Source organism: Hyperoodon ampullatus, assembly GCF_949752795.1.
Source record: "Hyperoodon ampullatus genome assembly, chromosome: 3".
NCBI lineage: Eukaryota > Metazoa > Chordata > Mammalia > Artiodactyla > Ziphiidae > Hyperoodon > Hyperoodon ampullatus.
Genome location: NC_136916.1, coordinates 57,353,549 through 57,371,407, shown reverse-complemented (window position 1 = coordinate 57,371,407; position 17,859 = coordinate 57,353,549). Strand labels below are relative to the sequence as shown.

The 17,859-nt window shown below is 39.4% G+C and overlaps 1 protein-coding gene across 1 annotated transcript in view; it reads right to left on the bottom strand.

Annotated features, from left to right (window-relative positions):
• Window positions 1–17,859, bottom strand: part of IQCH (IQ motif containing H) — a gene marked incomplete at both ends in the record, with an annotated part of 219,690 nt that overhangs the window by 91,707 nt on the left and 110,124 nt on the right. Inside the window, 2 exons of the mRNA XM_079701075.1 lie at window positions 6,106–6,172; window positions 6,870–7,421. Of these exons, the coding sequence (XP_079557201.1) occupies window positions 6,106–6,172; window positions 6,870–7,421 (619 nt within the window). The remainder of the gene's footprint in view (window positions 1–6,105; window positions 6,173–6,869; window positions 7,422–17,859) is intronic.

Below are 17,859 nucleotides of genomic sequence, written 5' to 3'. Positions count from 1 at the left end.
TGCCAATTTGATGAAAATAAAACTGAGAGTTGTTTTTGGGGGGCTTCTGAGAAAAATTAGAGAAATTTGTGATGAGGACATAGAAAACACAGGACTTAACTCAAATCTTTGTTGAGTTTTGAAAACATTCTCAAACCAAACTGTCCAAATGGATTCTGTGTCGTTCTGAAAGCCTTTCCTTCAGAAGAGTGAAGACTTTCTCTTGTTCAAACTTTTTGTCTGCGACTGGCACAGCATTGCATGCAACTAAAGCCAGTGATTCTCAAAGAGTGGCTGGGGGACCCTCCAGAGGACTGGGGGCATGTAAGGTCAAAACTCTTTTCAGAATAATACTAAGATGACATTTCCCCTTTTCAGTGTTATCTTCCCACAAAATACAAAAAGTTTATTGATTTCAGATTCCATATTGCAACTAACTCCTAAAAATTATCCTTGTTGAGTTTTGGTATAAAGTCAAAGAAGAATATACACAGTTATCTGAAAAGGCTGTAAAATATATAAAGTATACCTCCCTTTTCCAAATAGTTATCTGTGTGAGGCCAGGTTTTCTTCATATGCTTCAACCAAAACAACATATTGCAACAGATTGGATGCAGAAATAGATAGGAGAATCCAACTAACTTCTATTAAGAGATTTGCAAACTTGTCAACCAGTGCCGATCTTCTCACCAATTTTTTTTGTTTTGGAAAAGAAACGGTTTTTAAAAAATAAAAATGTTTTTTAGATGAACATTGGTAATGTGCTTACTATTGTTATTTTAAAATAAATTCAATATTTTTAAAGTTTCTCAGTTTTAGTTTCTAATGTGGTAAATATAGACAGATACAACCCTTGTAAACCAACGCTCTTTAGGGTCTTCAATTGTTGTTACAAGTGTAAATTTGAGGACCACTGAACACAAATTTTAATATTTTTTATGAGAATGAAGGAGATGAAAAAGATTATATTTTATCTTAGTATAAGCAATACTTTTTTTAGATCATATCCTAATATTAATCATTTCATCAAAAGCCCAGGAGCTGGTGTCATTTGACACCCAGTTCAGTGCTGTTTCCATATTTCATGGTACAACATCGATAGCTCAAGCTCAACTGGGTAATTTAATATTATAGGATCTTGGGGCCAACCCTGATCTAACCAGTGAATGAGTGTTGATTTGGATTACTTGGATGAATGCAACATGGATGAATAGACATATGTTTTCATTTTAATTTGGGCTATAAAGAAATTTGGAAGTTTTAAACGTACTTTGTTCCTGATCCCCAAAGACCTGGATTTTCTGGAACTGCTGTCTGGGAGATCTTGGCAATACATCTGTTTCAAAGATCTAATGTGGCAATATCATAACTAAACTGAGGATTCCATCCTACTTGCCAAAATACATGTTGAAGACTGCAAAGATTTGACTGAAAGTCCTGATTTCCCAGCCCTGAGGTGGAAGCAACAGAATCTATTGCGTCTTTGAGTTGTCAACTCAAAATGGGAATGTAGAAAGGGGTCAGTGTGCTTGGAGGCACAGTAAAAATGTGATTCCAGATATAACCCTCTGGGCTCTGGTCCTCCACCCTGCCCCTGTTCACAAATGGAGGCGAGCACAGTTCTTACCCTCTGGTGAAAGGGAGTGGGGTTACGAAGGAATTGTCTCATGAGCATTTGGGGTATGGCAGTTGTGCATAAAAGTTAGTTTTTCTATCTTTTAGGCTTTTGTGACAATACAGAGCAACAGAAAAACATTTTCATGAACCTTCTAATAACAGGATCCACAATTATGGAATGGAGTATCTTGGAGACCACGAACTGTGTTAACCCCAAGGGTAATTTGCTGAAATAATGCTCAGTTGGGAAAAAAAAAAAAAAAAAAAGAGGCTGAACTATATACATTCCTTTTTGCTATTAAATCAATTGGCAATGAAATAAAAGATCACATAGAGAAAAGAGGAAATCCCACCTCAATACATTCTCTATTTGTATTTTAAAGGAGGAAGAGAAATGAGAGAGGAAAGTCATCACTGGGAGTTTAATTGGCTGGCAGCTGCCCCATATACCTGCTCACGGCACCAGAGCCCCATACTCGGCACATCTCATTTAATGTCAATATATTTTAAAATGCCACTGAGTTTAAGTGTAGTAACAAATGATGCATTGTAATAGAGAAGCAGAGGGGTTAAATTAAAAGTGGAGGGGGCTTCCCTGGTGGCGCAGTGGTTGAGAGTCCGCCTGCCGAAGCAGGGGACATGGGTTCGTGCCCCGGTCCGGGAAGATCCCACATGCCGCGGAGCGGCTAGGCCTGTGAGCCATGGCCGCTGAGCCTGCGCGTCCGGAGCCTGTGCTCCGCAACGGGAGAGGCCACAACAGTGAGAGGCCCGCGTACCGCAAAAAAAAAAAAAAGTGGAGGAAGTAACTTGGGCAAAGAAACTGTTAAGCAGAGTTAGTTTGTAGGTTTTATTTAGACCTCTGATTTTTCTAGGGGAACTGGGATTCTTCGTTGCAGTTCTTTCTTAATTTGACTGATAGATTTTGCTTAAAATAGACCCTACTATTCTATTCCTGCTATGAACCATGGTAGATTTTTTTTGGTTATAATTATATTTCGTTAATAAAAATGATAAAAATATGCAATATACAATTAAGAGAGCAGCATATATAACCTGGAAAGGATGACTTTCTTTTTATCATCTTATAAGATTACAAGGCCGGGCTTCCCTGGTGGCGCAGTGGTTGAGAGTCCGCCTGCCGATGCAGGGGACGCGGGTTCGTGCCCCGGTCCGGGAAGATCCCACATGCCGCGGAGCGGCTGGGCCCGTGAGCCACGGCCGCTGAGCCTGCGCGTCCGGAGCCTGTGCTCCGCAACGGGAGAGGCCACAACAGTGAGAGGCCCGCGTACCACAAAAAAAAAAACCAACCAAACAAACAAACAAACAAAAAGATTACAAGGCCAATCTGTTTCTTTGGTCAAGTTAAAAATAGCTAAAACTTTCTGTTACATCTGAGAATACTTCTCAAAATATGTAACAGCCAATCATGTTTCGTAATTCCTCCTTTCAAAGAGGTGGTTACTCTGCAATGTATAATTGTCTTCATGTTCGTATCATTAAGCCATAGATTTTTAAATACATGATAAATATTTTGTGGTCAAAAACATTGCTGAAAGGCCATGTTTCCTGTGATTGTGGGTTTGGAGAATGCAGTTACTCCTGTGTGTGCAACACTGCATAAACAAATAACCAAATGCCTACAACTGTAATATATTATGTAGTTATCAGCTACTAAGCTTTCATTTTTAGGGTTCGAATAACTTAGTGCAGCCCCAATTGGCTAGTGCATGGTGTCATTATTTCTGGGGCCAATTCCACACCAGATTTGATCACAAATTTCCTACGGAAATAGAAAGAGAGGACAAGGCTGCAACTTGTATTAAATGCGTACCTGAGTCTTACATTCCTACCAGCTGATTTTGATTAGTGAATCCCTCTCAACTCTGGGAACAAAATTACTATATTGAATAGATTTGGGGGTCCATGTATTTAGAGAAAAAAATTGCTTCACTTTCATCCACTTCTATTTTCATGAATTGTGTAGGTAAGTCTCCAGTGAAGGTGACAAAGTAGCCATGTTATGGCTAGCTGAAATCTTCTTCAAGTATTCCCAGGGGAAGTGGTACATAAGAAAAAAGTGTGCCATAATCATTTTTTTTAAAAGGTATGGTTTGAGAATTATGCCTGTGGAATAGGTACCAGATGACAGTTTAATGCTAGTTAAATGCAATTTAATGTCCACAAGTCATTTCATAATCTAAAGCTTAAATTTTAGAAACAAATACAATTTGATCAAAGCCCAAGTATTATTCTCTTGTGAAAATGGGCTTTTTAAATACTCAGTTGAGAAAAATATCTGAGCTTGTTCTTATCTCTTAGAAAATACATGATTAGCAATTTTTCTTGCTTACCTAAAATGGGTTATTATGTTGTTAACAAACAAAAATTACTGCAATAGGGAAGACTTACAGATTTATTACATATTTATTTAAACTGAGTATGAGTAATCTAGAAGAAAACTAATTTTACTATCAGATTTAAAATAATGCTTTCTAATTCTAGTTTCTGTCCAGGTTATTTTACTACTTAATTTATATTCAGCAAGCTCTTTTGGAATTTTAAGACAGCTTCATTTTAAATTATGTTTTATTAACCAATTTATATCACTAACCGTTGCTTTCATTATTTGACCTCTTTGGAGGCCTGTTTCTATCAGGCTTCCCTGCAGAGCTGACTGCTTGGGGATTTAGAGTCAGAAGTGGGGGTTCAGGAGGGAAAAAGTGTGTGGAAATTGGATCTATAATACCTTTGTGATTGTCAACACTACAAAGTGGGGGTCTTGTTTCTATTTCTAGTTCTGAATAAAACAGAGAATGCAAAACAAAATTTCCCACATAATATCAGGTCAGGTCCACAATTAGTTGCAGAAGCAAAAGGCTTTTGCACCTTATTCTAAGGACTCAAGTCAGTTAATTGGGTCTGCAATTAGCCTCTCTGGTTGCAATCAATTACAAGTGCAATTTCTGTGTGTGAACTAATTTTGTGTGCAAAATTGTCCCACCAAAACAAAAGCCTAAGTTAGAATGAAATTCAGATCTGTCTTACCTCACTTACATACTAAGGAGGAACTAATTTCTTCTGTGAGCCTTAAAAAAGACCAAACCTAAAAGGCTCTATGTGACAGAAGTATTTTCTTAACTTTTCTATAAGTACTTAGATGTAAGTACTTTAAAATCTAAGAAGTTTGCATTACTTTGCATTACTTTGTTACTACTAATATTTTATTTATTTAACCTATCATCTTAATTATATTTACATAATTTTTTTTCACTTTGTCTTAACTTTATTTCAATCTTCATCTGTCTTTTTATGATGTAATATACATGCCTCATGGAGAGTGCACTTTGAAAATCCATTGAGAATTCTTAAAATAAGAAATGACATTTCTTCAGTATAAGTCTAAGTGTTCATAGATTTTAGCATGATTTTGAGTCTATCCCTTTGTGGGGAATATATTTACATAATTATTAAAAAAATTTTTTTTGCTCTTTATATTACTGTTAAATGTGTTAGTTTCTATACTACACGTAAGTACCCAAACATGTATGCACAAATAAATTGCAATCCAGAATTCTATTACAATAGATCACTTAATGAGTTGCTCTACTTAAAAGGCCTTAATATGTAATATGAAGATTCAATGAGTTTTACTGTTTGTCAAAACTCTACTAAGTCAGCTTGGGAAATTTGGCCTCACCAAGGAAATTTAACACACTAGGTAGATAAAAAGCAAAACAGCACAAAACAAATATGCAAACAAATCCCAAACATTTTGACAGCAGCTCATGTTTTAAAAGAACTTCCAGTGCACATTTCTGAAATTCCCAATGTCATTTTGGCATACCTATTTTACCACTGTGTTGCAGACAACAGCTTTTAGGTTCCCCAATTCATAAATGTAATTAAATAATTACATTAGTGCTAATTAACATGAAAGTGCAGATTATTTAAGCGCAAAAAACACTATTCAACTTCTTAATTATTCTTGTTCACACAGCATTTCCTTTTGCTCAGGCGCCCTAGGTGCAAATAAAGCATCCCATCTGCTCGTAATTAGAACTAAATAATTTCAGAGAATGTAGCTTATCATTTTGACTGCACATTTGATTAAAATCAGTGTACAAGCAATATCCTGGCTTATTGGTGTAACAGCAACAACACTCACAAGCCTGTGCTCTTCTGTCATTAAAGAAGATCGAAAACATTATCTGTTATTTCAGGGGAAAAAAATACAACTTTTTAGCTCATTTCATACAGATGAAAGCGAATTACAGCAAATCACCTCTCCACTGAATAGCAGCCCCCACATAATGACTTTATTTGCTTAATCCCCAAATTAAACGCCGTCTCGAGTGAGGGCCCTGTGTTATTACTCTCATCATGTCGAGAACGTTTTCCTGCCGAGACCAATTTGAATAAAACAAGGGGCCTTCCTTGAACTCAATCAAGGAGCCATAATGTGGTGGGTAATAGAGGTTGCTGAAAGATTTGCAGGCAAAAGTGTTATACCTAATGATGGGATATGGATAATAGTCCTCCTGGAGGTCCTGATGCGATTCCAGTTGGCTGCCAGATGCTAAAAATCAAGAAGAGCATTGATCAGTGACAGGAAGCTGTAGTGGATTCATCTAGTCAAACTTCAGCTGTTTTTCCACTGTACAGTTAAGCCAGGCATAAATTATATTAATTGATTTAATTACATACTTAAAACATCTTCCCCAATTAATTTAATTAGGTGGCTACATGATGCTACTGGCAGGGGAAGATTAGAGGCAGCTCACTTAATTAACAGAATATGAATGAAAAAAAGAGAAAGCAAACATAAATGAAATTGTGAGCACTAATTAAAAGGCTGTCTGCAAACTTAAATACTTTCTGACAAAGTGGTGACAGCAACGTAGACAAGAGAGGATTTTTTTTTCTAGCAAATTAAAGCGCCAGAAGGTATATATAGGGAGAAAAGGTAATGCAGTTAAAACATTGATTTTCTGACAGAACGACCATAGTCAAAGTGAAGGGACTTTTTTTCTATAGAAAAATTGCAACAGATTTTGCAGGCACAACAGCCAGATTCCTGATTAGGGCTAAAATATGATGTAGAGACAAGCGTAGGGTTTGTGCTTGGTACATTAAAGGGAGTGGAGGTGAGGGAGGCTGTTGGGGAGGGGAGTTGGAGAGAGAGAGGGAAGAAAAAGAGACAACTTATTGCAATCGTTCAAGCAAGAAATGTTTAGAAAAAGAGGTCTGCCTTAACAGCTGGCAGCCTTGTATACCTTGGCTCGAATGCGGAAATTCTCCAGGTGTCTTTCACGTGATTCCTTCAGGAGCTTCCTCAGCCGGGTCTTATGGCAATGTAAGAGCCACGCAACGGCGATCACACCTGACGCCCACTTCTGCCGGCGATAAACAAGGAAGAATCTTCTTGCTCTGTAGCATTTCCATGTGGCTTGGATCTTCATGGCAGCCTCTGTCTTTCCATCTCGGCCCTTGTATCTTTGCCCGGGAAGATTTAACATCATTTGGATGTGAGCTGGGTCCTCTAACACTGAGAGAAGTTCGTATCTGGTAAGTTTATTCTTCAGGTCAAACTCTGGAAGGAGCGCTACTAAACTGTTCCCTTTTATTTTGACTTCTGGTATCGCATAGTTCCTGAGAAACTTCTCGATGTGTTCCAAGAGCGAAAAAATACTTCCCCAAGACAAACTGAAATGCTCCTTGAATGCTAAGAAGTCTGGGGCTGTCTTGTCTACAACACCATTATAAATAAAAAAGTCATAATCCCATGGTGATTTCAGAGCCTCAGAAGGTGTTGTCACTTTCATGGCCTATGGAAGGAAAGTGTCAGCAGAGATGAAATATAATTACAATCTACTATAAATGAACGGTCAAGACACACACTATCACATTATCGTTTATTACTTGATGGTGGGAGGATATGGATCCTAGTTCTGATTTAATACATACATGTCGTAATAGGAAAGTCAGGCTGTTATATAATCATAAAACTCATTGCCAGAAGATATTTTAGAGGTTGCTCAAAGCTATTATCATTCTTATAAAAATGTTGTAAGAAACTCATATAAAAATTATGCATTTAGTTCACTTTGATATGGTCAGCTGACCCCATAATCTCTGTGATTTACTTTTTACACATGCATGGATGGAAGCATGTCACTGCTTTCTTGTTCGTAAGTTATCCACCAATCCTGAAAAATAGGATGAAGCCTTTCTTTGCAATCTCTGTGACAACTTCAGATAAGCTCATCAAAGCTGTCCTGTCTTTTCTGACTTTCTAACAGGTCATCATTTCTAGCATTTTGGAGTTCTTCTGCCACCTTCTTTGAATACCCAGGAGTGAGTTTTACAAAGAGCATTATGTTGTGTGTTATCACCCTTGCCACTTTTGAGGTTTCTCTTGTCATATGTTCTTTTATTCTTAAAAATGGACCCTTCTTAGGGACATATCTGGAACTGTCCCCAGGCAGATAGAATCTGAAATCTCACAATTAAAACCAAGAAACATTTGCTTTTCATTTTGTTCCTATCTGTACTGATTGAGTTTTTTAAGTCATGAAAACATACTACTTTTATTTTTAAATGTCAAGAGGGGTTCTCTAAGAATGGGACAATTGGGCAGTTTTTTTTCTTCTTTATACTTTTCTGTATGAAAAAAACTGAATAGGGCTTCCCTGGTGGTGCAGTGGTTGAGAGTCCGCCTGCCGATGCAGGGGACACGGGTTCGTGCCCCGGTCTGGGAAGATCCCACATGCCGCAGAGCGGCTAGGCCCGTGAGCCATGGCTGTTGGGCCTGCGCGTCCAGAGCCTGTGCTCCGCAACGGGAGAGGCCACAGCAGTGAGAAGCCCACGTAATGCAAAAAAAAAAAAAAAAAAAAAAAAAAAACTGAATAAATGCTACTTAAAAAATAAAATCAGAAGAGATTTGGATGACAACAGCAATATATGTCACACATACCCCTTTAAAAAAAAAGGAAAAGGAAATTTTGTTGTGTCACTGTCCTCTGTGAAACTACTACATTTCATTATTGAAACCTCTGGCACTAGAAAAATAGACATTCTTCCCCATGGTCTAAATGATTCTAATGGCCTGAGGGGTGAGGGGCATAGATGTTTCAGGTCCTGCCTTCTCAGTCAACAGGTATCAACTTACAGTGCTGATTGTTTCTTGCTTAAGGATTTAAGGAACAGATTGTCTTCAGTATGTCAACATTTTCAGGTGTATAAGCCGTCTTTACCAGATTATAGGATTATATTGCTCTTTGCATTTTGAAGAGTTTTCATGGAACTCAAAGGGAAAAAAAACCCAGTTAATTTATCAATGACTATTGTTCCACAGCACTATGTTGAATATTACTATGTTAGATTGTTCATGCTTTGTCTTTACTAAACAGATATTAACTGATATTATATAACAAATTCAAGGTAGAAAGCTATCTAAGAGAAAAACAAGCCAAGAGATATATTTACAATAAAAGCACAATAAGCAAACACAAGGGAAAAAAAGAACACCTTCCTATTCTTTTTCTTTTCTTAGGTTCCAGACAGTGGAATAATTAATTAGACTGTCATCTCAAGTAAAAGTGCTGAAAAGCAAGTGTTAAGTTTGAAAAGGGTAATTTCCTTGAACTTTAGAAGCAGACTTTTATAACAGTGAGCTTTTGTATACTTTTAAGAGTCATTATAGGCATAAGAACAATGGAGAAAGCCTTCTCTCCAAGACTCTAGCCCTTTCTGAGCTAATCAAGGCTCCAAGAGAGAATGCAAACTGTTTGGTAGATGGAAACAAATTTCTTCTTCTTGGACAGGCAAGAGGGAGATAGAGAAGCAATGCCTCCTTCTGCAGACATCAACCCTGGCAGGAGGAGCTGGAGCTCCTGGTAGAAGACAAGGGGCACATGTTCCAACAGCAACGGCCCTGTGGCTTTTGTTTCTGCCTTCCTTCAAGAGGAAGATGGTGGGAAGGTTAGAATTCAGAGAAGAATGGCGGTGCTTCCTCAGTGAGAAACAGACATGCAGAATAATCACAGATGGACATGTATGGAGCTGGCTGGTCCTGCCAGTCACATGATTGATCCTGACAGCAAGACCCTGAGATTCCTATAAGAAGTGCAGCTATGGACAGGAGATTCGCCAGAGAATCTGCTCTCCTTGGTAACATTAAACTAGTTTTGAAATTTCTTTTCTTTACGGAGAGTCATGTGGAATTGGAGCAATCTTGAGGAGAAGTTTAGAAAGGAGAGGACTCTTAAGTCTCTCTTGGACAGTGCCCTTCCAGGGGGTAGGTCTAGGGCATTGACATACAACAGCAAATGCATTTAAGACCTTTTGAAAGAATGGCCGTGCAGTGGAAATGGGGTTACTGAATTGAACGGTGGCTGTCTTAGAACAAAGGGATTACACCTCCCTACCTTCTTGGATGATATTCCAGTAAAGACCTGCTCTCAAAGGAAAAATACTCTTGGACATCAAATAGACCACTCAGGCACTGGGAAGCTATGGGTTTGGAGTCAGCTAAAGCGTAACTGTAGTACATCTGTCACGGAGAATGCCACACTTGGGAGCACTTTAGACTTAGAGCAAGAAAAGACATGTCTCTCAAGAGAAAGCCTTCCCAAATTAAAGCAGTGCATCAGCATTGTGAGATCCATTGAGCAGGTAAAGACAAAGCTGCTTCACAGCCTGCTAGGAATAAGAGCCCTGATTAAAGGTCACGCCAGGCTTCAGGTTCTGGTTCCTTCTGCTATTCTTCCTTTACTATTTATCTCCATGAACTTGTCTACAATTCTTTGTTGCCTTCCTCCCTTCCCTTCCCTTCCCTTTCCTTCCTCCCTTCCTTCCTCCCATCCTCTTTCCCCCCCCTTCTCTTTTAAGATGTGCTGCACTCCTAATGCAGTGTTACTGACTCAGTAGCCACACTGTTTCCTTCTAGTGGGGATGGCTGTCTGTTGTGCCATCCACATTCTCACCTGGTCCCTTTTGGGACACCTGCCACACCTTTGTGAGATGCCTGCACTTACTAATTGGCCCACACAGAGCCCAAACCTGTGGTCGTGGCCTAATTATTAGCATCCTGTTCTAACTAACTGAGTCAACTAGCTGAGAAATGCTCTTCTTCATTTGCAAAGTGTAATCACTAATTAGGTAACTTTGAGAGTTTATGGAGCAGTTATTTAGGAAAAATTCTAAGTCTAATACAAAAAACAGAAAGGCAGGATGATGATTACATATGTAAGTCACAGATGTGAAGCAAAAACAGACAGGCCCAGTATTAGCTTCTAAAATTCAGACATAGGGCTTCCCTGGTGGCAGAGTGGTTAAGAATCTGCCTGCCAATGCAGGGGACACGGGTTCGAGCCCCGGTCTAGGAAGATCCCACATGTCGTGGAGCAACTAAGCCCGTGTGCCACAACTACTGAGCCTGCGCTCTAGAGCCCGTGAGCCACAACTCCTGAGCCCGTGTGCCACAGCTACTGAAGCCTGTGCACCTAGAGCCCGTGCTCCGCAACAAGAGAAGCCACCGCAATGAGAAGCCCGTGCACCACAAGAAAGAGTAGCCCCCGCTCCCCACAACTAGAGAAAGCCCGCGCGCAGCAACGAAGACCCAATGCAGCCAAAAATAATAAAAATAAAGTAAAATAAAATTCAGACATAACTGCTGCAAAGAAAAAATCCAGAAAAAAAACATGTATTTAAATCTAAGCTGAATGTATTTATGAGAAACGTTCTTTTCAAACATGTGGATAGCATGTGCATGTGGGATTAAATTGTAGCCAAGGATCTCTAAATTGGATATAAACGAGATCTCTTGGTGGTAAATGGTCAAGTATTTGGGATAATCCAACAAGGATATCATCTTTAGAGAATGATTTGCCTAGAAGGATAGACTAAATCGCTTCTGAATTTATAAGCTGATGCTCAGTTTCTCAAACACCCAAACATATCCACTAGTAATTAACCTAAGCAATTCCATTGTGTGAAAAAGTATGTTTCTTCCTGCCATTATGGCTCTAAGGGAGAGCTTAGTTCAGAGTATGAGTGGAGTGACTCTCAAAGATGGAGAATTCATTACTCCCTGAAGACCAGGGATGCCATTTGTCTGTCCTATTCTTTTTTTTTTTTTTTTTTGCGGTACGCGGGCCTCTCACTGTTGTGGCCTCTCCCGTTGCGGAGCACAGGCTCCGGACACACAGGCTCAGCAGCCATGGCTCACAGGCCCAGCCGCTCCGCGGCATGTGGGATCTTCCCGGACCGGGGCACGAACCCCATGTGCCCTGCATCAGCAGGCGGACTCTCAACCACTGCGCCACCAGGGAAGCCCTGTCCTATTCTTTAATATTTGCTGAGGGTCCACAATGTGTTAAGCTTTGTACAGAACAGACAGCAAGACCTCAGCTTGTTAGATTTGTTTGAAAGATATATACTATATTCAGGGACAATAGCTGACCTAATCAGGGTTCAGGGATTCAGCATAATCATAGTGCTGAATTTTAGAGCATGAAGGATCTTGAAGGTCACTGACCTCACTTTTAACTCAAATAGGATATTATGGGTCCAGGGAAATGAGCGTTGGCCTTGAAGTCTGACTAACCTGGGATCAAGTCCAAGCTCTGCCACGATGTGCTATGTATTCTTGGGCAGCTTACCATGTGCTATAGACTGAATGTTTGTGTCCCCACAAGATTCATATGTTGAAGCCTTAGTCCCCAGAGATGGGGCCTTTGAGAGGAAATTAGGACATGAGGGTGGAGCCTTCATGATGACACTAATGCCCTTATGAGAACAGACAAAAGAGGGATGATCTCTTTCTCTACCATGCGAAGATACAGCAAGAAGGCGGCCATTTGCAAACCAGAAAGAGGGCTCTCACCAGGACCCAACCATACGGGCATCCTGACCTTGGACTACCAGCCTCCAGAACTGTGAGAATTAAATGTTTGTTGTTTAAGCCACACAGTCTATAGTATTTCGTTACGGCAGCCTGAGCAGACTAAGACAACATCCTTTCTGAAACTAGATGTTTCTCATCTGTACAAATGAGAGGTCCCTATAAAGTTGTGAAGATTGGAATATGTGTAAAGAATTTTTCACTGCCTTACTTCCAGTCCATGTGGTTATTACCATAGATGAGGAAACTGAGGCTCAGAGAGGTTAAGTGACTTACCAAAGATCAAACAGCTAGTTGCTATTCCCTGCGCCCATCCCACCAATGCCCACAGCCCTAACTGTACAAAACATCCTATATGGCCTGTTACCAAGCTGTGCTCTCCTTCTCAGCCTTCCTTTTGCTATCTCCTTCATCAAAGTCAACCTGGCCTTGACTTGCTGTTCCTTTCTCATTTGAAAAGCAGTCTGTTAAACTAACCCCTGTGAACATGCCAGAGAACCATGGTGTGGTGGAGAAGTGATGGATTTGAAGAAGACCTGGGATCTAGGTTGTCACCACCTTCCTCTGTGGCCTTGGGAAGTCACTTCTCCCATGGGGTTTCAGTTTACATCAGGGCACTTCTACTTTTGACACCCTATGTCTCTCTGACTTAAAGTGTTACCTTTGCAGTAGTATCTGTGTTAATAAACTCCTGGAGCTAGTCAGGCCATCACATCAAAGGCAAACATCTCCAATAGCTTCACTTCATGTACCATAAAAGAGACCCAGGGCTTTTTTTTTCCTTTTCTATTTTTTTATATAGGAAACTCTTTCTTGCAACTTGCAAACTACAATAGAGGAATAGCTGCCTGCACCAACTCTGTGTAAAGATGGTCATGGGGAGAGAACCCTAAAGAGGGATAGTCCAGTATTTTAGGGTCTGCAAATCAGCAGAACAGCTGTCAGTCTGTAGGACATACAAACTGCATAACCCTTAAGGGTCAGTTAAAAGTGAGAGTCACAAAGAAATCATATTAAAAGCAGCAAGGGAAAAACAACAAATAACACACAAGGGAATCCCCATCAGGTTAACAGCTGATCTCTCAGCAGAAACTCTACAAGCCAGAAGGGAGTGGCAGGACATAATTAAAGTGATGAAGGAGAGAAACCTGCAACCAAGATTACTCTACCCAGCAAGGATCTCATTCAGATTTGATGGAGAAATTAAAACGTTTACAGACAAGCAAAAGCTGAGAGAGTTCAGCACCACCAAACCAGCTTTACAACAAATGCTAAAGGAACTTCTCTAGGCAAGAAACACAACAGAAGGACTATACCTACAATAACGAACCCAAAGCCATTAAGGAAATGGGAATAGGAACATACATATCAATAATTACCTTAAATGTAAATGGACTAAATGCTCCCACCAAAAGACACAGAGTAGCTGAATGGATACAAAAACAAGACCCATATATATGCTGTCTACAAGAGACCCACTTCAGACCTAGAGACACATACAGATTGAAAGTAAGGGGATGGAAAAAGATATTCCATGCAAATGGAAATCAAAAGAAAGCTGGAGTAGCAATTCTTATATCAGACAAAATAGACTTTAAAATAAAGACTATTAGAAGAGACAAAGAAGGACACTACATAACGATAAAGGGATCGATCCAAGAAGAAGATATAACAATTGTAAATATTTATGCACCCAACATAGGAGCACCTCAATACATAAGGCAAATACTAACAGCCATAAAAGGGGAAATCGACAGTAACACAATCATAGTAGGGGACTTTAACACCCCACTTTCACCAATGGACAGATCATCCAAAATGAAAATAAATAAGGAAACACAAGCTTTAAATGATACATTAAACAAGATGGACTTAATTGATATTTATAGGACATTCCACCCAAAAACAACAGAATACACATTTTTCTCAAGTGCTCATGGAACATTCTCCAGGATAGATCATATCTTGGGTCACAAATCAAGCCTTGGTAAATTTAAGAAAATTGAAATTGTATCAAGTATCTTTTCTTTTTTTTTTTTTTTTTTTTTTTTTTTTTTTTTTTTTTTTTTTTTTTTGTGGTACGCGGGCCTCTCACTGTTGTGGCCTCTCCCGTTGCGGAGCACAGGCTCCGGATGCGCAGGCTCAGCAGCCATGGCTCACGGGCCCAGCCGCTCCGCGGCATATGGGATCCTCCCAGACCGGGGCACGAACCCGTATCCCCTGCATCGGCAGGCGGACTCTCAACCACTGCGCCACCAGGGAGGCCCCAAGTATCTTTTCTGACCACAATGCTATGAGACTAGACATCAATTACAGGAAAAGATCTGTAAAAAATACAAACACATGGAGGCTAAACAATACACTACTCAATAATGAAGTGATCACTGAAGAAATCAAAGAGGAAATTAAGAAATACTTAGAAACAAATGACAATGGAGACACGACGACCCAAAACCTATGGGACGCAGCAAAAGCAGTTCTAAGGGGGAAGTTTATAGCAATACAATCCCACCTTAAGAAACAGGAAACATTTCGAGTAAACAACCTGACCCTGCACCTAAAGCAATTAGAGAAAGAAGAACAAAAAACGCCCAAAGTTAGCAGAAGGAAAGAAATCATAAAGATCAGATCAGAAATAAATGAAAAAGAAATGAAGGAAACGATAGCAAAGATCAACCAAACTAAAAGCTGGTTCTTTGAGAAGATAAACAAAATTGACAAACCATTAGCCAGACTCATCAAGAAAAGAAGGGAGAAGACTCAAATCAGTAGAATTAGAAATGAAAAAGGAGAAGTAACAACTGACACTGCAGAAATACAAAAGATCATGAGAGATTACTATAAGCAACTCTATGCCAATAAAATGGACAACCTGGAAGAAATGGACAAATTCTTAGAAATGCACAACCTACCAAGACTGACTCAGGAAGAAATAGAAAATATGAATAGACCAATCACAAGCACTGAAATTGAAACTGTGATTAAAAATCTTCCATCAAACAAAAGCCCAGGACCAGATGGCTTCACAGGCGAATTCTATCAAACATTTAGAGAAGAGCTAACACCCATCCTTCTCAAACTCTTCCAAACAATATCAGAGGAAGGAACACTCCCAAACTCATTCTACGAGGCCACCATCACCTTGATACCAAAACCAGGCAAGGATGTCACAAAGAAAGAAAACTACAGGCCAATATCACTGATGAACATAGATGCAAAAATCCTCAACAAAATACTAGCAAACAGAATCCAACAGCACATTAAAAGGATCATACACCATGATCAAGTGGGGTTTATTCCAGGAATGCAAGGATTCTTCAATATACGCAAATCAATCAATGTGATACACCATATTAACAAGTTGAAGGAGAAAAACCATATGATCATCTCAATAGATGCAGAGAAAGCTTTCGACAAAATTCAACACCCATTTATGATAAAAACCCTGCAGAAAGTAGGCATAGAGGGAACTTTCCTCAACATAATAAAGGCCATATATGACAAACCCACAGCCAACATTGTCCTCAATGGTGAAAAACTGAAACCATTTCCACTAAGATCAGGAACAAGACAAGGCTGCCCACTCTCACCACTCTTATTCAACATAGTTTTGGAAGTTTTAGCCACAGCAATCAGAGAAGAAAAGGAAATAAAAGGAATCCAAATTGGGAAAGAAGAAGTAAAGCTGTCACTGTTTGCAGATGACATGATACTATACATAGAGAATCCTAAAGATGCTACCGAAAAACTACTAGAGCTAATCAATGAATTTGGTAAAGTAGCAGGATACAAAATTAATGCACAGAAATCTCTGGCATTCCTGTACACTAATGATGAAAAATCTGAAAATGAAATCAAGAAAACACTCCCATTTACCATTGCAACAAAAAGAATAAAATATCTAGGAATAAACCTACCTAAGGAGACAAAAGACCTGTATGCAGAAAATTATAAGACACTGATGAAAGAAATTAAAGATGATATAAATAGATGGAGAGATATACCATGCTCCTGGATTGGAAGAATCAATATTGTGAAAATGACTCTACTACCCAAAGCAATCTACAGATTCAGTGCAATCCCTATCAAACTACCACTGGCATTTTTCACAGAAGTAGAACAAAAAATTTCAAAATTTGTTTGGAAAAACAAAAGACCCCGAATAGCCAAAGCAATCTTGAGAACGAAAAACGGAGCTGGAGGAATCAGGCTGCCTGACTTCAGACTATACTACAAAGCTACAGTAATTAAGACAGTGTGGTACTGGCATAAAAACAGAAAGATAGATCAGTGGATCAGGATAGAAAGCCCAGAGATAAACCCACGCACATATGGCCAACTTATCTTTGATAAAGGAGGCAGGAATGTACAGTGGAGAAAGGACAGCCTCTTCAATAAGTGGTGCTGGGAAAACTGGACAGGGACATGTAAAAGTATGAGATTAGATCATTCCCTAACACCATACACAAAAATAAGCTCAAAATGGATTAAAGACCTAAATGTAAGGCCAGAAACTATCAAACTCTTAGAGGAAAACATAGGTAGAACACTCTATGACATAAATCACAGCAAGATCCTTTTGGACCCACCTCCTAGAGAAATGGAACTAAAAACAAAGATAAACAAATGGGACCTAATGAAACTTCAAAGCTTTTGCACAGCAAAGGAAACCATAAACAAGACCAAAAGACAACCCTCAGAATGGGAGAAAATATTTGCAAATGAAGCAACTGACAAAGGATTAATCTCCAAAATTTATAAACAGCTCATGCAGCTCAATAGCAAAAAAACAAACAACCCAATCCAAAAATGGGCAGAAGACTTAAATAGGCATTTCTCCAAAGAAGATATACAGACTGCCAACAAACACATGAAAGAATGCTCAACATCATTAATCATTAGAGAAATGCAAATCAAAACTACAATGAGATATCATCTCACACCAGTCAGAATGGCCATCATCAAGAAATCTAGAAACAATAAATGCTGGAGAGGGTGTGGAGAAAAGGGAACACTCTTGCACTGCTGGTGGGAATGTGAATTGGTACAGCCACTATGGAGAACAGTATGGCGGTTCCTTAAAAAACTACAAATAGAACTACCATACGACCCAGCAATCCCACTACTAGGCATATACCCTGAGAAAACCATAATTCAAAAAGAGACATGTACCAAAATGTTCATTGCAGCTCTATTCACAATAGCCCGGAGCTGGAAACAACCTAAGTGTCCATCATCGGATGAATGGATAAAGAAGATGTGGCACATATATACAATGGAATATTACTCAGCCATAAAAAGAAACGAAACTGAGCTATTTGTAATGAGGTGGATAGACCTAGAGTCTGTCATACAGAGTG